Raw genomic sequence first — 22,190 nt, 5'->3', positions numbered from 1 at the left:
ACAAAATAGTTTGAACTGAATGATAACACTTCAAAATGTGTAAGATGAACTAAATTAGTTCCAAGAGGGAAATTTATAGCTTTAAATACTTCTATTAAAAAATAAGAAAGGTCTAAAATCAGTTATCTAAGATTCTACCTTAAGAAGCTAAAAAATAAATGAAATTAAACCCAAAGTAAGTAAAAGGAAAAAAATAATAAAAATCAGAGTAGAAATTGATGAAGTAGAAAGTAGACAAGAATAGAGAAAATTGAGACCAATAGCAGATTCCTTGAAAAGATCAATTAAATAGATGAATATGATTAGAAAAAAAAAAAAGAGAAGATACATAGTACCAATATCAGGAATGAAAGAGGGGACACCTCTGCAGATCTTATAGATATTAGAAAGATAATAAGGGAAATTATTAATAACTTAATGCCAATAAATTTGAATATAATGTAAATACCTTGACAGACATACAAAGCTTACTCAGGAAGAAAGAGAAAATCTGAATAGTCCTACTCGCATAAGGAAGTTAAATATGTAATTAAAAAAGAAAAGACAAAGAAAACTCCAGGCCTACCCCATTCCTACCATAGACTCAGAAAATATAAGAGGGGATACTTCCCACAGTTTGACCATAGTTATCACTGTGATATTCAAAACCAGACAAAGCCATCCCAAGAAGAGTACATATCAATAGCCTTCATGAACCTAGATACAAAAATTCTTTTTTTTTTTTTAAAGATTTATTTATTTATTTGAGAGAGCGAGAAGGAGAGACAGCATGAGAGGGGGGAGGGTCAGAGGGAGAAGCAGACTCCCTGCCGAGCAGGGAGCCCGATGCGGGACTCGATCCCGGGACTCCAGGATCATGACCTGAGCCGAAGGCAGTTGCTTAACCAACTGAGCCACCCAGGCGCTCCTAGATACAAAAATTCTTAACAAATATTACTACATAAAATTTAGCTATATAAAAGATAATAATATCCAATTGAATTAAGTTTGTAAGCTTGGTCTTACATTTGAAAATCAATGCAATTTACCACTAGAATAGCTAAATTGTTTTAAAAATTGATAACACTAAGTTATGGCAAGGATGTAGAGTAGCTGGAATTCTCAAACATTTGTGGTGGGAGTGCCAAATGGCAACAGCCACTTGGAAAAGCTGGCAGTTTAAAACTAGTTAAACACACATGTGCCAGCAATTTCACTCCTAGCTATTCACCCAAGAGAAATGGAAACATTGCAAAGATTTGTACACAAATATTCATAGCAAATTTATGTATAGCAGGCAAAAACTAGAAACAATCCAACTGCCTATCAATAGATGAAGGTATAATAAATTTTCTCTTATCTACACAATCAAAAACCACTCAACAATAAAAAAGAAACAAATTACTGATACATACAACATGGATGAATCTCAGAAACATTATGCTAAGTGAATAAGCCAGATGCAAAAGAGTACATATTATATGATTCCATTAAATGAAATTATAGAAAAGGCAAAACTAACCTGTATTGATAGAAAGCAGATTAATGGTTGCCTTGGGCTGGGAGTTGAGGATTAACTTCAAAGAACACAGGGGAGCTTTTTGGGATATTAGAAATCTTTTGTATCTTAATTGTGATGGTGATTACATAAATGTATACATTTGTTAAAATGCACTGAAGTATATACTTAAAAGGGAACATTTTATTATATGTAAATTATACCTCAGAAAAGTTGAATATTAATATTTTTCACTAAGATCATCACTTACTCCTCAATCATCAGTCTGAAGTATTTAACCACTCTCTCCTTCCTGAAATACATGTGGCATTGCCTCCTACATCTCCCAACAGTTTGGGTTTCCTTTGTTAGCCTCTCTTTCTTCTCTACTCATTAGAGGTATTCATCTCCCAATAATATAGTCTTACTTTCTAAGAGCTCACCTGTGCTCACAGTTCCCATTTTACTACTGATAACTCTCAAATTTCTATATTTAGCCCTGACATCCTTCCAGAACCCAGGAGCTGGATTTTTCTACTAGTAAACTCAACTCCTTATCTCCCAAATTGACTCTACATTGCTGTATTAAGCACCCAAGCTCATGATCTCAAAGTCATCCCTGTTTCCTCTTCCTTTCTAGATTGAACTTCCCCCATCCCTATTTCAGGTTAATTCTCAAGACTATCTGGTTCTCTTTCAAAATGCTCCTTGCATCTTCCCTTTAAACTTCCACTACTCTTCATTACCATATATCTAGATTGTTGTAACAGCCTTGTTACAAACCTCTTTGTAGTACCTCTGTACTTTTTTCTCCTTGCTACATAGCACTGCTAGAGTAATCTTCATAAGATATCACTTTCATTTTCTAATTTTTCTGTTCAAAACTCTTGTTTTCTCCTTTTGTCTACAGAAGAAAAATCCTAACATTAAAATGTCAGTAGTCTAGCCCCAACCAGTCTTTCCCTTAATTTTCTCTATGTAATCCTCAATACCCATTAAAATAATTAGCTCACTACTTCTGTGCTTTTTCCAATAGCATGCTCTCAGCCTTAAATGCCCCTCCCCCTCTACCTATCTAACTTCCAGCCGTTTTCAAAGCCATGTCTTTTGCTCTAGCTGAGGGTGACCTCTTCTGATTGGGAGCCAACTGGCACTGTTCATTTCCTGCCTGGCATTGCTTTTTATTTTTACTCATCAAACATTTATTTATTTGAGAGGCAGCAAGACATGTTCAAGAGCTTCAGCAAATTAACTTCTCTATGATTCACTTTTGTTTAAAGGAGCATAGCGAATGTTGTGAAAAATAAATGAAATTATACATTAAGGTTTTTAGTACAATTTTTAGTACAATTCCTGGCATATAGTCATGCTCAAATATAGCTACTTAAAATGATGATGATGGTGATTTTTGAACACTAAGATGAACAGAATTCCTGTCCTTCAAGAGTTTTAATTTAATCTAAAAATATATTAACCTTCTCATTCGGATTCGTGACATTCTGGGCTTAGCAAATAACTTTTATAATAGGTATTTGTTTGACATCATTATGACTTAGGCTAGCAGCAGGGTTAGACCTAGGGGTCATAGTTGTAGAAGTTGTGCTGTCAGTTTAGCTTGTAATCTTTAAATTATTCAGAAATAGAAAAAGTCTGGGTCACCTGGCTGGCTCAGTCAGTGGAGCATGTGACTCTTGATTTCAGGGTCATAAGTTCAAGCCCCATATTGGGTGTAGAGATTACTTAAAAATAAAATCTTTAAAAAATATATAAAAAGTCAATAAAACAAGTCTGTCCATGCAATATTTAGGAAATATGTTTCTTATGCTTTGAAAATAATTGTATTTTATCTCCTGTAATAACCTTTTAATATCCAATGTAGGAAGGGTCTTTTTTTTTTCCTCATTAAAGTTTAATCAATTTAGGACCAGGAGCTCCATCATCCATTCTAGATGACTTTCTTGAAGAATCTTCCAAACTGCAGTCTGACTCACGAGAACACATTTTACCCACACAATCTCAGGATCGAACTGTCACCCAAAAACCATCCAACATACTTCTAAAGGACATACCAGTGAAAAAAGGTACTTAGGAATAAAGATTTCCACTTGAAAGAAGGGCATAAACAAACTAGACAAGGATGAAAACTCTTATGATTACCAAAATGGCAATCTTAACTTGTTTAAAGTTGATTAGTTTGTCATATTGCCTAAGTTCCTTCATATGAGGCTAGGCTCTGATAATCCTAACTCAGTTGTGCAACCCTTTCAATAAGCAAGGATTTATATTTAGCTCAGAGAAGTGGCTAACTATAGACTTACGATTTTCTAACAATGATTCTTCATTTTTAGAATATCTACAGGTTGTGTTTCACATCCAGGAACCATTTAATTTGGTTGTAACTTGCATTTGGAACCACCACTAGACTAACCTTGAGAACTTTTGAGATCTTTGGGGACCACTGATATAAAGGAATCTGTTGCTTTTCAGATTGTAACCTCTCTCATATATTAGATTAGAATACTCTCCTTGCTCATTGGTAGTAATGTAGCTCACTGTCTGAGCTTCTGACATTTTTTTTCCTTTAAATCTAATCATCTATTCTTTTAATAAAATGTTTTCAGAAACATCAAAATGTCAAGATTCATCAACCTTTTTGCATCCTAGCCCTCATGGTGTTTCCCAAACTCCTGCCACCATCTTCATGGAGACCATACGTTTCTTGATGAAAGTCAATGCTGTTCAGGTCAGAATATTTGGAAAAGGGCAAGTAGATGGAAAAATTTTAGTGAACTGCTTATTCAATCCATAGTGGTATCTTCCTAAGCTTTAATATGTATGATGAAGAAATCAAATATGCTTTTGAGAGCACACTATAGGTCTAATGGTGTGAACATCCAAATGTGAACCACTCTCTACAGAGAGCATCAGAACACCTCACTGCAAACTGCTCCCTCAGAATACCAGCAGAGCAAAATTGAACTCTAAAGGCTTATGTAGCCTGATGTCACAATAAAGTGACTCCTATTATGTGAGTGTTGGGGGTTCACAGGCACCTACTCATATCTTTCTTCCTTTCTAGGTTGTAAACAATTAGATACATGGTGCTATGTAGAGAATAAAAATATTAAATTTTTTTTTATCTGTATAACTGGGCTGGAGATGTGACTAGCCCCAGATTTGACTTACCCATACAGTCATAGGTAGAACTACTGGGGAATTTTCCCTGCTGCCAGAGAAGAAGAGCATCCTGTGAGGTCTACCTACCACATGGGAAACAAGAAATATATCCATGAAGCAAGCAGTAGGAGAGAGAGTAAGATCCAGGAACCAGGAGAGTTGGCCCTGATCCTGCAGAGTGCATGTTCCACTTGAGGGTGGCAAGCTCAAGAAAGGGCAAGAATTATGACCTGGCTAGGAGTGGGCCACATTAAATAGGAACTTTTTTTTTATTTAAATATATGAGTTTATAAACTCTCCAATCGTCCATGCTGAGTATTTTCCATAAATGAGAGCATTTCAGTTTTTAGTTTTGCTAATTGTGTTTAAGCTTGGTCATAACAAATGCAAAAACTTACTACATAAAAAAACCCCAATAATTTATAAACTTTGTTTCTTTAAGTGGCTAGTTCAATACATTGTAAATATTTCTTGATTAAAAACAAGACCTCTACTGTCAAACCTTATGCTGTTAACAATTTTTAATGTATGAAATCTAAATTCTGCCAATTATATATAATTAGATATATTTCTTAGATCAAAGTTGTGGCTAAACTCACTTTTAAAATTTAAGGTTCCAAGCAGTGGGGTTGGTTTTCTCAACTTTGAGCAGCCTTTTCTCCCAATAGGATGAATCCCTTCTATAACAACCTATGCAAATTTCATCCTAATATCACATTGTATTTTAATTACCAATTTTTCACTATCCCATTAGATTGGGGGCTCCTTCAAAGCCAGAGACGGTCTAATTTCTATTCAAGTGGTATCTATAATTACTGAATGTTAAATCTCCAAATATTCTATAATCTCATTTAAAATCCTCACATTCAAAGAAACTTCTACCAAAGCTTTGGTTTAGTTTGTGCCAAATCATTCTTAAAATTTGTAGCTTTGAGGCATTTTATTATAAAAAGCTAGCACTTGTATACATAAACTAACAAGAACTTAAAATTCATCACACATTTACTTCATTTTTTAGCTTGACCTTCTAGTAAATCTTTAGCTTCATTGATTTTGGCTGCTATATAAGGAGATCCTCCCTTGTCTGGGTGGTTTAAAAGCATAATTCGTCGATGAGCATCTCTTATTTTTCCTTTATTGGCAGTAGGGCTTACGCCTAGTATTAATGCTGCTTCTCGTTTTGTCATTTTGGGTTCAAACCCACCTCTATAACAGCCACCACTGAAGGCAGATTTTGGTAGACTCTGAAAAACTTGTTTTACTTGCGGCTCCATATGTTTCATGGCTTGCAAAACATAACGGCCTGCAAATCCTGCAGCAGCAATGGTCAGTCCAACTGCTACCACTGTACTGGCCATGGCTCTGGCTCGGCTCCCCAGCCTCCACCGAGAGCACGGTTCATCCCAGCCCAAAGGCCGCAGCCACCAACTCCCACTCCTCTACCAGATACCGATGCGGCCACCACCAGCAGACACTAAATAGGAACTTTTAACACATTAACTTTTCCCAAAAGAGAAACATTTCTGTCTCCTGGATTAAATAAATCACTATCCCCACCTCCCCATGCAAAGAGCCAGAAATGTAGGTAGAGGGAACAGCTCCAGAACCTCCTTCCACTATTTTTCTAAGAAGGTATTAAGTGTTAATGGGAGTTTCTATAGTATAGGCTAAGATGGGAATGGAGGGAGAAGAAAAGTAGAGCTTCCCCCTCTGCTTAGCAAGTACAACTGACTTTGTTAAATTTGCAAGCCTTATATAGCATTATAAACAAAGAGTAGCCCAAAGTATAAAACTGGAGAACATAGATGAGAGTTTGTCAGAAACAAGAGTTTCTAAGATCCTGAGTCTAGAATTTCAGAAAGGGAGGTTTTGCCTCACTAAGTTTCCTCAATAATTACACCTGCCTGAATATGTTACCTCTTGTGTCAGTAGAGTGGTTGATGAAATGCTTTTGTCCGCCGCATAACATATACATGCAAAAACTCATCTAGTATGCTGACCAGCAAGACCAGAATTGTGCAGTACTGCAGATTTTTCACTTGGAAATGTCTACATTTGGTGACTAGGTGAATAGCTGGTAATGGAACCATGATGTGCTGAATCTTCATAATTCACCTCTAACCTTTTGAAGTTCATATAATTTCATTCTATAATATGTTTCTTATTCATTATTATCAGGGACATAATATTCAACTGCAAGAGCTATGGAACTGACACAATGCAGCTATTTATATATTCCTTATAATCTGGTTTTTCCTCGTAGTATGTGCACAGAGTGCTTGCACATGAGCTGTTATGCCCTCAAGGAGGCCCCAGCTGTGAGTATTACTTGGTGCTGGCCCAGACACACCTTCTCAAGAAGGACTTTGCCAAGGCAGAGGAATACCTTCAACATGCAGCCCAGATGGACTATCTGGTAATAACTTTTGCTAGAACCTCTTGAGTATAGTTTGGAGGACGGGCAAGCAGCCTTTCTTAAAGGTTGTGATGCCATATCACAGGTAGATTTCTGGTTACCGGAGGTGGAGGTCATCAACTTATAGTAAACTCATCTATCTCCTTCCATCTGTTTTTCTCAAGCAGTTATGAGTTTTACAAAGAGCAGAGAAAAAGATAAGGCCAGCTTTTTAGCAGATAATTGATCTATTTCAAGTTTTCTGGACTTCTTCTGTTTTCTTATTGTGAACATTCTCTTGGTTATGTTTGAATATTTTTCTTAATATTTACCCCAAAGACAAAATATTTTTGAAAAATGCCGGAAAGAAATGAGGGAGCAGACCTAGAAAAATACCAGTGCAACGGAATGGCCCTCTTTCTAATTGAGTGCTATTAGAAAAAGAAGAAGGACTTAGTCTAATTTTAAATGTTAAATAAAGATCATTAATGGACTTTTAAATACACCTCATCCCAGGTACTACTTGTTCTTTACTTTCTCAGAACCCTAATGTCTGGGGCGTGAAGGGCCATCTCTATTTTCTAAGTGGAAATCATGCTGAGGCCAAGGCATGCTATGAGCGAACCATTAGTTTTGTAGTGGATGCTTCTGAGATGCACTTCATCTTCCTGCGACTGGGGCACATCTATCTGGAAGAGAAAGAGGTGAGGGACAGAGGATGGAGAGTAACCATGTAAATAAATCAGGTCATGGTCTGGGACCCGAATACAGTTCAAACATTAACATCCATCACACAGTAATATGATATTGATACGTATTATGTACAATGTTGATACATACAATACATACATATTACAGTAACACAGTAATATGATATTGATACTTTTATATTCCAAAGATAAAGTGATTTGACCAACACTAGATAAACTAGTAATTAATAGAAGCAGGATTCAAAACCAGGCAGTCTAACATTGGAGTCTGTGGTTTTAATCAGTATGATACTAAAAAGTTGTGTAGAACTCAATAAATGTTATTGTAGTTAATATTTAAGCTAACTTTCTTTTTTTTTTTTTTTTAAGATTTTATTTATTTATTTGACAGAGAGAGACACAGCGAGAGAGGGAACACAAGCAGGGGGAGTGGGAGAGGGAGAAGCAGGCTCCCCGCAGAGCAGGGAGCCCGATGCGGGACTCGATCCCAGGACCCTGGGATCATGACCTGAGCTGAAGGCAGTCGCTTAACCAACTGAGCCACCCAGGCGCCCCTAACTTTCTTTTATTAGCAGTAGTAGAAACATTCTTACTTGACTTAACTAATGGAAAATGTCAAAAGAACCTCTTCAAACTTCTTCCTCAACATAAAGGTTTATATTTAATCCAGCTAAGGCTAACCCCATTCCACAGGGAACTCTAACCTGACTCTTTAGCAATTACTCTCCATATTTTAGGAATCACCCTATGACCTTCTAAAAGAAACTTTCTGTTATGGAAAATTTCAAATACATACAAAGTATAGGCACCTGGGTAGCTCAATCCGTTAAGCATCCAACTCTCCACCTCAGCTCAGGTCTTGATCTCAGGGTTGTGAGTTCAACCCCTGCACTGGGCTCCATGCTGGACATGGAGCCTACTTAAAAAACAAAAAACAAAAAGAACCCCAAATACATACAAAGTAGACAGAATAGTAGAAATGAACCAACATGGACCCATCATCCTATATCAACAATTATCAACGTTCTGCCTTTTGACTTCGTGCTTTTGTTTTTACTTCATTCCATTTCTACCCCCAGAACACCCAATTATCTTTCTATTTAAAATAAAGGGATGTGTGGTGGCTTAGTCAGTTAAGTGTCTGCCTTCAGCTCAGGTCATGATCCCAGGTCCTGGGATAGAGTCCTGCATTGGAGTCCTTGCTCAGTGTGGAGTCTGCTTCTCCCTCTCCCTCTGCCTGCTGCTCCCCCTGTTTGTGCCTTCTCTCTCTCTCTCTCTCTCAAGTAAATAAATAAAATCTTTATAAAATAAAACAACAGCAGCAACAAGAAGTTGCATTGCCTTATAATTTAAGTATGAAGGCCCATAGGCTTAAGAGCGAAAAATCACTATCCCATTGCAGTGAAGTATATAAGAAGTTTTCTTTCTGACATCACTGCAAGCTGCATCTGAACCAAGCTTCTGACATACATAGTCACTGGGCAAGCAATTTCACTAGACAAGCAATTCTTAGCCTATTTGCTGAGGCTTACGTATAGTTACATCTCTCATATTGGAGATGCAAGATAAGAAGTTGTCTAATTCATTTGGAAGTTTGTTTTTTGAGTTTTTCTGAATGTTTCCTGTATTATTCAGCACTAAAAAGAGATAAGTTAGCAAACCATGAAGAAACATAAAGGAAGCTTAAATACATATTACTAAGTCAATGTAGTCAATCTGAGAAGGCTACATACTGTATGATTCCAACTGTATGACACTCTGGAAAAGGCATAACTATGGAGACAGTAAAGAGATCAGTGGTTTTGAGGGGTTGGGGAAGGGAAGTGATGAATAGATGGAGCACAGAGGGTTTTTAGGGCAGTGAAAATACTCTAATAATGGATACATGTCATTATACATTTATCCAAACCTATAGAATGTATAATACCAAATATGACCATGGACTTTAGGTAATGATGATGTATCAATGTAGTTTCATCAGTTGTCACAAAGGTACCACTCTGATGGGGGATGTTGATAATGGGAGAGAGTAAGCATGTGTGGCAGCAGGGGGTATATGAGAAATTGCTGTACTTTCCTCTCAATTTTGCTGTGAACCTAAAACTGCTCTAAAAAAACCTTGTGCCTTAAAAAAACAAAACAAAACAAAAAAAAAACAGTTTAAGGGCTCATTTAACTTAGATTGGTCTTGAGTACAACTACAGAAGCCCCATGACTATCCTAGCAATATAGCATTTGAAACTTCCAGAAGAACAATAACTTAGTGGTGCTTTCTTTCTACAGTATGAAAAGGCAAAGAAAACCTACCTGCAAGCCTGTAAGAGATCGCCTACATGCCTTACCTGGCTAGGACTGGGAATATCCTGTTATCGGGTAAGAGGATGAAGGCTCAAGACTAGGCCTGTGAATAGAGCTGACCTTGATTCCTTAGTCTTCCAAGCATCCTGGGAGTTTGTAATGATGGTGGGAAAAATTACTTTTCAAAGGTGTTCAGTAAACTAAACAGTCAATCTGTACTATAAAAATAAAACGTTCTTTAAAAATCCCACAAAAACCTGAACCAGGAAGCTATATAATAAAAATACGTCATGTTATTTGATACAGAAGCTCATAATTTTATGATGTTATCTATAAGGAAAAAGTGATACGATAAATGAATCTACTCAAAGAAATTGATGCTTATTAAGCTCTGTGGCCCTTCTGTTTTCAGGAGGAGCTGCTATAGCTTCTGGGAGATCTTTTGCTCCCCACCCCTAAAAACTCTCTAGCCACCCTTTCCTCCTTTCTTACAGTCTTTGAAAGAGGCATGCAATGTGTTGTTCGTGTCCAATTTCCTCAATGTATTCTTGATGCTAACACTCTCATTTTCTCTTAATAACTTACTCTCTTAATTTTGCCTTTTTCTTTGATTTACATTTTTAACCTTTCCTTCACAATCAGGTCTTTCCCCATTCTTTCCCCCTTCTTATTAAACAACAGTGGTAACTACCAAATGAGTTGCCTATATTCCCTGTCTCCTCTTCCTTATCGCTGTTTTTTTTTTTTTAACCGTAAAGGTGATATATGTTCATTATAGAAAATTTGGAAGATAAAAATGTAAAGAAAACATAAAAGTATCCATTATCTAACCACTCAGTAGTAACCACTGTTAACATTTGAATGCATTTTCCTCCAGTATTTTTCATACAAAAATGAAAGCAATTTTAATGTATAAAACTGTAAATAATATATTTACTGCTTTTTAATCTTTTTTCTATTTAAACAGTATAGCATTGATATCTTCTTGCATCATCAAATAGTCTAAAACATGATTTCTGATGACTTCATTGTGTTCCCTGGTTTGGGTGTGTAAGTGAAATGACCATGTAATACTTCATACTAACCAGGACACTTCAGAGAATGGAAAGGGTGCTATTAATAATTACACTGGGACACAGGGACTGTCTCAGGCCAACTGGGACATATGATCATTTATACATAAGCTATGTGCTCCCCTGTTCCACCTTCCCAGAAAGAATATAAAACATTTATAGCTGTTAGAAAACTGACAGCACTGTCAAAAGTACAAGAAACTAGCTATACAGACTATTCAACGTAAGTCATGCTTCTATTTGTTTTGAATAGAAGAAAAATAAACAATATTTTCATTGAGATAGAAACTAAAACAAAACAAAACAAAAACCTTGAGTCAAGCTCGACCACTAAGATGTCCAAGTAATCCCTGCTCCCCATCGATATTTTAGTCATACTATACCTATGTGTGGATATTCATAATTTATTTGACCAATCATTCTTATTGGGCATGTTGTTAGTTTCTACAGTTATACTACTATAGATGAAGCTGAGATAAACATTCTTGGACATAAATCTCTGTGCTTAATTATTTTTATTTCCTTAGGATACATCCTTAAAGAATGTAGAAAAATTTAAAAGTCTTTAAATTATAGTGTCAATTTGCCTTCTAGAAAGGCTGTATACTGACTTATACTCTGCCAGGAGGTATGAGAGCACATTTCACTGTTACTTCATCAACAGTGGCCATTATCATTTGCCAACTTGATAGGTACCTTAATTTGTATTTTCATCACTAATGAGGTTGAAATATGTGATACACATATCTCTTTACTTGTGAATTATCTGCTCATACCCCAGGTCCCATTTACCTTTCACTTCATTGCTATCAGGCTTACTACTTTACCACTTTACCCTTACCACCTTACTGACACTTCTGACAGAAGTTCCCTTAATATCCTAATCGCTAAATGCCATAGACACTTAGATGAATTTCTGGCACTTAACCCTGTTAACTACTTTCTTCCTGAAGCCCTTTGCTCCCTTGACTTCCACAATACTTCATTCACATCCTTCCAGTTCTATGCCTTCTTCTCTGGTACTTCTTTCTCAGCCTTTTTTGCTGGCTCCTACCCTTTTACCTACCATAATTGTTGGGTCCTCCCAGGTCAGCCCTCTTCTACTGTCACTGTATTTATTCACTCTAAGAAAAAAATACACCTACCCCAGTGGCCTAAACTACCACTTGTGCCCTAATGAATTCTAAACCTTTAATGCATAACACTTTTCAAGTTCTGACCCTTATATTAAACAGTGTAATGGACAGTTCCATTTTCATGGTTCCCTAGATACCTTAAAATGTGCATAACTGAAATATAACCTAACTTAAGCCTGAAGGATTCTCACATTCCTTAAGCCTACAATTTGTGTATTTTTTTGTTAAATAACTTTAATAAAGCCTACACCTTCTCCTGTATTCCGTGTCTTGGTGAACGGGACTGTAATGAACCTTATCAACCAAGACAGAAACTTAAAAAGTATCCTAGTCTACTTCTCCTGTTACTTTTAATTAGGCATCAAATATCCTATTGATATTGTCTCCTAAATGTCTCTTGAGTCTATAGTCTCTCCATCCCTATTTTTATAGCTCCAATTCAAGCCTCATCCCTTCTCTATCTGCTAGCATGATCTCCTGTCCTACCTTAATCTAACATCTCCCACATTGTTATCAAAGTGGTCTTTAAAATGTGCAAATACTGTGTTACTCCCCTACTTAAACTCTTCAGTGGCTACCCCTTGTTTCAGAATAAAATTCACATTCCTTTGAATGAATGTATATGACCTGATGCCTAACTCTTTAGTTTTATCACTTACTTTATTTTCCCTAATCTCTCTCTTTTCTCCAGCCCACATGCATACTTAAGAGCTTCCTGACCACATCACACTCTTATGCCTCCATGCCTTCATATATGATATTCCTTTTACCAGGAATGCTTTTCTTCACCTTGTATAGCTAATATACTCCTATTTATCCTTCAGGACTCACTTTAGTAGTATTTCCTCTTGGATGCTATCCTTTAATTCCAGGGTACAATTATTCCCATTTTCCTATGTCCCTCCACTAGATCTATATATGCTTTTATTATAGAAATGTTTATTGTGTAGTGGAACTATTTATGTGTTTGTGTTTTCTTTCTCTTTTTCTTTTTTTTTTTTACATATCTGTCAGTGAACTCTTTGAGAGATTGTATTTTATCTTTTTATTCACAGTATGAAATAAATCCTTAGCAAGTAAAACTGATTGAATACTGATTGAATGATATTGGTTGAATAATACTGGTTGAATAATGAATCAATACATTGATTGAATATTGAATCAATATCTTAGAGACATTTAAAACATGGACCAAAGTATGGGCATTGCTGAAAGGCCACTCTTCATATTGTTTCAGGCCTAGAAACCCATAATTTTCTTTTCAAAACAGAAAAAATGGAGAGCTACTATACTGGTGAGAGGAGTGCCTTATTTCTTCCTTAGGTGATCTTTTGGAAGATTTTACAAAGCAAACTCACTTTTAGGAAATAGCAATGATATCCATGTGTCCAGAGCTCGGGGAACATTCTAGAGCCTGAATATTGTATTGATTGCTCAAGATCCTGCTATTAATAACTAATATTAGTATTTTGACAGGCTAATAGGACTTTAACCTTAGGAAAGGAATGCACAGGGGTGCCTGGGTGGCTCAGGTGGCTAAGCGTCTGCCTTTGGCTCAGGTCATGATCCCAGGGTCCTGGGTTCGAGCCCCACGTCAGGCTCCCTGCTTGGCAGGGAGCCTGCTTCTTCCTCTCCCTCTACTGTTCCCTCTACTGTGCTCTCCCGCTCTGTCAAACAAACAAATAAATAAATAAAAATAAATAAATAAATAAATAAATAAATAAATAAATAAATAGAAAGGGATGTTATTTGGACATAATGTTTTCAGCTAAACTGACAACAAATATATCTGATAGCCTACTGTGTATGGGGAAATCACTGAACGATGCACGCACAGTAGTGAATACTTCTGGTTTTCCAATCCTGGCACCTGAAGCTCCATGGTTCATGGATGCCCTAATGGAACTGCTGTAGAGAGAAGGAGGAAGAGAGGGGTGTAAGTTGAGAGCCTAGCAGGCAGGACTCCAGATTTCTCTACTTGGCTTTTTAATCCGAGCAGTTCTTCTTTTAACAGGTTCATATATTGGGCTACCACATAAAATTTTGTTTGAAGAAAAAGTTGAGCTAAAAATTTAAAAAGTTGAAAACTGTTTGTATAGGTCACATTACCAATGTTATTTGGACATAATGTTTTCAGCTAAACTGACTCCAGCTGGCTTAAGGGAAAACTGCTCTGACTTAACTCACACTTTTCTCTTTCTATCAAGCTGGAGGAGCTCACAGAGGCTGAGGATGCTCTCTCTGAAGCCAATGCGTTGAACAACTACAATGCCGAAGTATGGGCATATCTGGCTCTGGTCAGCCTGAAAGTGAGTGTTTATTAACCTTACACAGTGCCCTTTTAGGGCAAAGATGTGAGGAAGTAAGTGAGGCAAGAGATAGGTAGGTGGCGATTAATGCATGATAGTTGAGGTTTAATGAGCTTCAGATTTGGTCATTATACTGACGAGGAAGGAGAGGCCCAGTCTGAGAAGCTGCTACTTGGAATGTGCTCAAAAATCACTCACGTGTTTGTCTGGAAAGGAGATTCTAGGGATGCCTGAATGGCTCAGTTGGTTAAGCATCTGCCTTTGGTTCAGGTCATGATCCCAGGGTTCTGGGATCGAGTCCCACATAGGGCTCCTTGCTCAGCAGGGAGCCTGCTTCTCCCTCTGCCTGCCGCTCCCCCTGCTTGTGCTGTCAAATAAATAAATACAAATCTTAAAAAAAAACTTAAAAAAAAGAAGGTATGGAGTCCTCTCTTTTGGTAGAAATGGTTGTGGCAACGTACTTTCCCACTATAAGGTTTATAATATGTCATTATCACCAGGTGCTGCTCTTTTTTTCAGGCTGGACGGCAACTGGAAGCGGAGCAGGCCTATAAGTACACAATGAAGGTACGATGCAGAGGCCTCTGCTGTTTGTACTGTACTGAGGTTGGGAAACTGGGAAGAAGATGCTGGCTGAATTCAGGACTTTACAGCATTCCATCATTTCATGATGTGAATATTTTTCTAAAGGCTTTTCTTACCATCTTTGCCATTATCATAGGGCTGCTGGGTTTGGAATAACCCACATATTACTATGGGGGATTTTTTTCTACCTCTTTTTTTTTTTAAGATTTTATTTATTTGAGAGAGAGAGAGAGAGAGCACAAGCTGGGGGTGGAGGGCAGAGGGAGGTGGAGAAGCAGGCTCCCTGCTGAGCAGGAAGCCCCATGTAGGGCTCAATCCCAGGACCCCGGGATCATGCCTGGAGCCAAAGGCAGACACCCAACCAACCGAGCCACCCAGGCGCACCAACCCCCCTTTTTAAGATTTTATTTATTTATTTGAGAGAGAGAGCAGAGGTAGAGAGAGAACACGAGTGTGTGTTGGTGGGGGGGGGGGGGGTTCCTACCTCTTTAGAGATTTTGGTTTAATGGAAAGACAGATGGCCAGGGAGTCAGTAGACCTGAATTATGGTCCTAGTTTTGCCACTAACTCTACTGTGTTAACTTCTTTGAGCCTCATTTTCCTCACTTGTAGACTGAAGGTATAGGTCAACAAACTTTGTGTAAAGGGCAAAATAATATTTTAGGCTTTGTGGGCCAAACTGTCTCTGTCTATTACCCTCTGCCCTTGTAGTGCAAAAGGAGCCATAGACAATACATAAACAAATGAGCATGGTTGTGTTTCAAATAAAACTTAACAAAAACAGCAAGCTAGATTTGGCTCATGAACAGTAATCTGCCAACCCCTGGTCTATTCTACTATGAATTACAGTTCTTAATTTGTGGCTTAAACAAATTAGTTTTATTTTTCTCATCTAATGAAAAGCCCAAGGCTGGTACTAGAGCTCCACCATGTCACCAGAGACCCAAACTCTATCTTTCTGTTCCACCAATCATAGCATGCAGTTCCCATCCTTTATAGTTGCAAGACAGGCATGGTAGCTCAAACCACCATATACATGTTTCAGGCACAATAAAGAACAAAAGGGAGGAAAGAACAAAGAGGACATGCTAGCTATTTCACCTCCCTTTAAGAAGCAATGACTTTATAGGGATAAAAGATATAGCATAGGGAATATGGCCAATGGTATTGTAATAGTGTTGTGTAGTGACAGATGGTAGCTATACTTGTGAGCACAGCGTAATGTACAGACTTAAGATCACTACGTTGTACACCTGAAACATGGTGTGTCTACTCATGAAAAATAAAGATGTTTAATTCACATGTACATAGTATTTGATGATAAAATCATTTCCAGAGGAAGGTTTACATTTCATTGGCCACAATTGGTCATAAGACTACCCCCAGCTCTAAGGGAAGAAGGAAATGGAGTTTTTTAGCTGGCTGCATTCCTGCCCTGAAAAGAAATGAAGACTTTGTTACAAAGAAAGGAGAGTGCGTATTCGGTAGGCAACTAGCTATCTCTACTACACATCTACAGGCTAAAAATAAATTCAGATCTAATATCTTTGTTTTGTGTGTCTTTGATTCCTGTGACTTGACAAACTGAAATACTGTAGTCAAGACAGACCGGGTGATAATGTGAATTCTTTTAAAAACACTTTATTAAAGTTATTTAACAAAAAAATACACAAATTGTAAATGTTCATACTACTTGAAATTTCATAAAGTGAACATGTCCATGTAATCAGCACAACGTTCTGAGATCTTTTAACGGAGTTACCGTGAAATAGGGAATGAATAGGGAATATAAGAAGAGCCCAATTTCAAGCCAAGGAACTATATTCTTTAACTGTGTCCCAGTAAATGAGGGGTCTCCACATAGGTATATCAGGTATGATATGTATGCGCTCCTTCCTTCTTCTTATGCAGCTGAAACTAAAAGATAAGGCTCTGCTTGCAGAGATCCACATGGTACAGGAGACGGTTGGCTTTGGAAATCCATCTTTCTGACATCCTTCCAGCTGAAGAATATTCTGTGTGGGACTCTGAGCTCCTTTCCTTCCCAGAGAGATTAAGCCCTGGACATTTCACCATATGAGGCCTGGGGATGGAAAATACCATAAACAGAAACCCATTCATTTATTTCCATTGGCTATTTTACTGGATGGCTGTTACTGGATATTTTACAGGTTGACAGTAAACTGAATGACAATAAAAAATGAAAAAGATTCAAAATTCATCAGTGTGGTTCTGGAGTTAATTAAGGTCTACTGAGGTATATGTAAGAATATAATTATTTATTTACATAATTAAAGTAAAGTGGGTTATTATGGTTTCTGGTAAAAACTTATCAAGTCATTCCTGGAAGTCAACTGCTAAGGTCTCTGGCTAGTTTCACTTCCTGGAACTTGAGAATTAAGGCATCAATTTCTAAGGTGGGCCTAAAGGAAGACTGCTATGCTGGGTCACTGTATTAGGACAAACATATTAGGTGTGGCCAGACCCTCTAGATCCAGCGGTGAACAGAGCTGAACAGAGAAGTCTTTGCTGAAGGTGGAGGTACTGACTACCTCTAACCACGGGTATCTTCATGGATCTAAATCACAAGGGCTCCAAGAAGAGTCCATTAACTTATAATAGATGCAAAACTCCTCTCAACTGAGGCCAGTATTCTAGGGCTAAAGATGACAAAGGAACCATACTTCACTCCTGTCCTCCTGGATCACTCCATAGCAAAACTAGGACTAAAGACTCCTCTTAATTTTTTAAAGAGGGTGCAGAGAATAGGAGGGAGGCGGGAGAACAGGAGGGAATGTGGAGGCATATTAATAAACAAGAAGAATAAAATAAAACCTACGTTCATTTATAGTCCGTGTATAGTCTTGGTTCTAACGCTGCTTCCTTTATGAAGTCTTCCTGAGGCACCGAGCAAGTATCAGGTTCACCTTGTCCTCTGCTCCCCCAGGACTGTGTAGTGACCACCTTTACTGACTCCGGTGTAAACTCAGCGTCTCCCCACTTGACTGTGAGCTTCCTAGGGGCAGCACAGCTCCTTTTCAGCTAGTTTTCAGCACTGCGCTTCGGCTCTAACAGGTGCAGGATGGATTTGTGCAACACTTAAGCACTTCTGGCCGCTCCCTGGGATTCTCCCAATATTCCTCACTTCGTCAGAAACCCACAGTCCAGAGCAGGCGGAGAACACCCACACAGTCCGGATCGCACTAGGACCCCCAGCTGCACGCAAACTGCAGCGCGCCTTTTTTGCGGCAGTTTAAGGTACGTTAGGGTTCACGGCGTTGCATTGTGGGAAGTGTAGGTGCGGGAAAGCGGAAGGGCCGGGGCGGGCGGAGTCGTCGCTTGCTGCACCGGGGCGCTAGGGCTTGGGTGGACGGGTGGTGAGGTCAGGGGTGTCGCAGTGGACTTCTCCGCGTTCTTCCTCCGCACCCCCCCCCCCGCCGCCCTCCCCGCCGAGGCCGTAGAGCTGATCGGTGGCGGGCGGCAGCGCCCTGGGAGGCGTGGCAAGTGGCGCGCAGGCCTCGGCGCAGGCCGGCTGCACCATGGTCCAGCTCAGTGAGTGCTCTTCCGGGCGGTCGCGAGAGACGGTGGGGGGGCGTGTGGGACCCGATGAAGCAGCTCTCCTAGGCGAGCTGGAGGCAACCCGAACCTGAAACAACCACACTGCCTTACGTTTGTCCCTCTCCTCAGGTTTTTCTCACTTAATCCTTCCTCGATTTATGAGACAAATGGCATTCGGTTTATAGACTAGGCAGCTGAGGCTCGGTCGTGGTCACAGACGTATTAAATGGCAGGCTGGTGTTGAGCGGATTGAGGAGGTAGTCATTTCTGGCTGAAGTGCATGAGAGGAGTTTCACGAAGAATATACTATCTAAACCGGGTTGACAGTGATTGATTGGATGTAAGGATGTTTCAGTTGAGGAAGGGGCTTGGTTTATGTACCTCATTTTGCCCATTTTATGTACTCGGTTCTTGTGTGTTAACTTACTTCTCTACAGCTACTGTCCTGTGCAAAGCCTACCGCGGAGGCCATTTAACCATCCGCCTTGCCCTGAGTGGCTGTACCAACCGGCCTTTCTACCGCATTGTGGCTGCTCACAACAAGTGTCCCAGGGATGGCCGTTTCGTGGAGCAGCTGGGCTCCTATGATCCACTGCCCAACAGTCACGGAGAGAAAATCGTTGCTCTCAACCTAGACCGGATCCGGCATTGGATCGGCTGTGGGGCCCACCTCTCTAAGCCTGTGGAGAAGCTTCTGGGTAACTCAGCTCTAGCCTTACTTCATTGAGGGGATTTTAAGGTGAAGTCAGTTTCAGGATGATAAGACTTAAGAATGATTTTCATTACCTTAGGCTGCTCAGGGCTAGAGTGAAAGCTGAAGTTGTGATCTAATTGTCATTTTGACTGGAGACCCCTGTTGTGGACTCTTTTATGAGACTTTATGGGTGAATGGGATTTTGTACTGAAAATAGGAATAGTGTGTCTTGAATGGCTATCTGTCCATTTATCTTTCTTTTTTTTTTTTTTAAGACTTTATTTATTTGACAGAGACAGAGCGAGAGAGGGAACACAAACAGGGGGAGTGGGAGAGGGAGAAGCAGGCTTCCCGCTGAGCAGGGAGCCCGACGTGGGGCTCGATCCCAGGACCCTGGGATCATGACCTGAGCCGAAGGCAGATGCTTAACGACTGAGCCACCCAGTCGCCCCTATCTTTTTTTCAAATAAGGGCATTAGCTTTAGGAAGTAACGTCCATTATCTCCTTGTAGTAAATGAAGGGGAGGGACTTAGGGGAAGAGATATGACAGTTTGGTGAAAGAGGAGCATGTTTTAAATCCGTGCTTTAAGTCAGGTCTCTGTTAGACCTCAGCTCTGTGAGGCTAAGTTCCCAGGGAAACATTGGCTTATATCATGTTATAATGAATGAAAATCCTGTTGCTTTTAGGTCTTTCTGGCTTTTTCCCTCTGCATCCCATGATGATCACAAATGCTGAGAGGCTGCGAAGGAAACGGGCACGCGAAGTCCTCTTAGCATCTCAGAAAACAGATACAGAGGCTACAGAAACAAAAATGAGCTGACTTCAGTGAGCAGAGCATTGGGGGAAAGGTCAACACTTAAAACACTTGTTCAGAGCTCTTAGTTTTATTAGATTTGGAGGTTAATAAATGGAGTTTCCTGAGTCACCCATGCTCTTCTGGCCTGTCCTGAACTGGACTCAGGGAGAAATTTGTTCTTTCTGATGTAGAGCTGGGTCTAGGTACTGATTAGCTTTTTTAGCCTTCATCTGGAAAAGACAGTAGCTCTGGGGTGTGTTGGATTTTGGGTTGGGCCCTGGATCTCTCAGACAACTTTACAGTCTGCTGCCTTCCAATACTTCCCTGTTTGAAAGCCCCCAGCAAGTCTATCCATGGTCCATCTGTGAAGTTCCTTCCTTAGTCATCCCACTAGCTCAAGAACACAGTTACTTTGCTTTGCTTGCTTGCTTGCTTAATGTATGTATATATGTCATTGTAGAGTTACTTTGTCTTGTTTGACCCATAATATCAAATTTACAAAGGTAGATTTTTTTAATGAACTTTTAGGCTATAATAGCATACTTTTTAAGAATGAGAAACTGGAAGAAAGGTAATACTGAAGAGTACGTTCATACATTCTTGACCCTTTACAAGTAAGGCTATTCGTGAGGATTATTAGGTGTCATGAAAGTGGGTAAAACTCCATTTTATTGATGGGAGGCTGAGGTTCAGATGTGGAAACTTGCCCAACGCCATCTGTTTTCATTTGGGCAGAGCTAAGGTTCAGACCCCAATATGCATACTTGGAGAGCCCTTTCCATTGTCTGCGGCAGGGTGGGTGTGAGATGAGCAAAGATGAGGAGCTTTTCAGAAGTCCACTTAAAAAGCCAGTGATAGAAATGAGGTTTAGGTGTCATGAGTTTGGTAATATAAATGACTGGCTGTGCCCCAAGTCCAAAATGTCATATCTGCCTCACCAGAACTGCGGGACAAAAACAATCATGATCAGAGGATTTTAGTGCACACTCTGGGTAATACAATTTCAAATCTGGCATAAGACTAGGATATAGAGTTTATAGAGGGACACTAAAGCCCTATCAGTGTACCAACTTACTTTGTTTTCTGGGTTTTATATATTGAGAACAACCCTCATTATGGGGTCAAGTCTCTCCCAAGTTGTCACTGGTTGGCCTCCCTTGCTTTGAGGGGATTTTGAAGGCAGGGCAGGCTGAGAAGAACTGACTACCTGGATTAGATTGTGGATCTGATCATGGATCTGGGAAAGAAAAATGCTATGAAAACCATGGGAACTCTGGAAGTTAAAGATGATAATATACTCTGGAGAGTTTAAGGTCTTTGGATAAGCTTTAATTGGTAGAGCAAAGAAGAATGATTATGAAAAGTATTGACCAGTAAAGGGAACTGCTGGGAAATGGGTTAAGGTAAGGTATTATTTTGAGCTATTGAGTTTCTGCCAACTCAAGTATTCACTTTGTTCCCTGGTCTATCCTTACTCTGTGATCTGTATACACATGCTTCCTGTGTGAGTGCATCCTGTTCCTGATAATCCAGTTTTCTCTAGCTCTAGCCTTGCTCTAGATTTCCTGACACAGTTTCTCACCATCTCTTAGTTGATAGCATTAGTTTATGTTGCTATCATCTCAAATCCAACATGCTCAAACCTAGCTCTTCATTAAAAAAAAAAAAAAAAGCCTTTGCTTCAGCAGCTTTATTTTTACTCAGATGAGGGTTTGGGCCATGTCATCTTAACCAAAGTGAAAGGTGATTAAGAACTGGAAGATGATCGGGCTCCCTGCCCGGCAGGGAGTCTGCTTCTCCCTCTGACCCTCCTCCCTCTCATGCTCTCTGTCTCTCATTCTCTCTCTCAAATAAATAAAAAAATTAAAAAAAAAAAAAAAAGAACTGGAAGATGATTGGGAATGATTCTGTAATAAATGTTACAGTTTTTAAAAGATCAGTATTTTGCGCCTTTGTTTACGCTTTTTTTTTTTGCAGGAA

The 22,190-nt window shown here is 39.2% G+C and overlaps 3 protein-coding genes across 7 annotated transcripts in view; 2 read left to right on the top strand and 1 right to left on the bottom strand.

Annotated features, from left to right (window-relative positions):
• Positions 1-17,368, top strand: part of CFAP70 (cilia and flagella associated protein 70) — a 122,145-nt gene extending 104,777 nt beyond the window's left edge. For 3 of the 5 annotated variants that reach the window (XM_035021384.1, XM_035021388.1, XM_035021395.1), the window contains 7 exons: positions 3,400-3,558; positions 4,099-4,220; positions 6,918-7,070; positions 7,592-7,753; positions 10,043-10,132; positions 14,474-14,575; positions 15,095-15,380. In XM_035021384.1, coding sequence (XP_034877275.1) covers positions 3,400-3,558; positions 4,099-4,220; positions 6,918-7,070; positions 7,592-7,753; positions 10,043-10,132; positions 14,474-14,575; positions 15,095-15,316 — 1,010 coding nt within the window. In that variant the 3' untranslated portion in view covers positions 15,317-15,380. Of the gene's footprint in view, positions 1-3,399; positions 3,559-4,098; positions 4,221-6,917; positions 7,071-7,591; positions 7,754-10,042; positions 10,133-14,473; positions 14,576-15,094; positions 15,381-17,071 lie in introns of those variants that run through there. The other 2 variants (XM_035021391.1, XM_035021399.1) reach the window with 2 other exon arrangements.
• LOC118021521 (mitochondrial import inner membrane translocase subunit TIM14-like) lies at positions 5,543-6,126 on the bottom strand. The gene has a single exon (XM_035021523.1). The coding sequence runs from the start codon at positions 6,010-6,012 to the stop codon at positions 5,662-5,664; it is 351 nt and encodes a 116-aa protein (XP_034877414.1). The 5' UTR covers positions 6,013-6,126; the 3' UTR covers positions 5,543-5,661.
• A 1,110-nt stretch (positions 17,369-18,478) lies between the features above and the next one.
• MRPS16 (mitochondrial ribosomal protein S16) lies at positions 18,479-22,144 on the top strand. The gene is made up of 3 exons (XM_035021512.1): positions 18,479-18,712; positions 19,156-19,416; positions 20,101-22,144. The coding sequence occupies exons 1-3, from the start codon at positions 18,700-18,702 to the stop codon at positions 20,232-20,234; spliced, it is 408 nt and encodes a 135-aa protein (XP_034877403.1). The 5' UTR covers positions 18,479-18,699; the 3' UTR covers positions 20,235-22,144.
• Positions 22,145-22,190: the final 46 nt, after the last annotated feature.

Source organism: Mirounga leonina, unplaced genomic scaffold (genome assembly GCF_011800145.1).
Source record: "Mirounga leonina isolate KUSES-001 unplaced genomic scaffold, KU_Mleo_1.0 Mir_114, whole genome shotgun sequence".
In the NCBI taxonomy this organism is placed as follows: Eukaryota; Metazoa; Chordata; class Mammalia; order Carnivora; family Phocidae; genus Mirounga; species Mirounga leonina.
Note: the sequence above shows the minus strand (reverse complement) of the source record. Positions and strands in the feature narration are given on the sequence as shown.

What these genes read in the sequence shown, in the direction of transcription:
- MRPS16 (XM_035021512.1), top strand. An exon ending in GCCTGTGGAGAAGCTTCTGG is followed by an intron (nt 19,417 to 20,100) that starts GTAACTCAGCTC and finishes TGTTGCTTTTAG; the next exon opens with GTCTTTCTGGCTTTTTCCCT.
- LOC118021521 (XM_035021523.1), bottom strand. Translation starts at nt 6,012, where the DNA reads ATGGCCAGTACAGTGGTAGCAGTTGGACTGACCATTGCTGCTGCAGGA.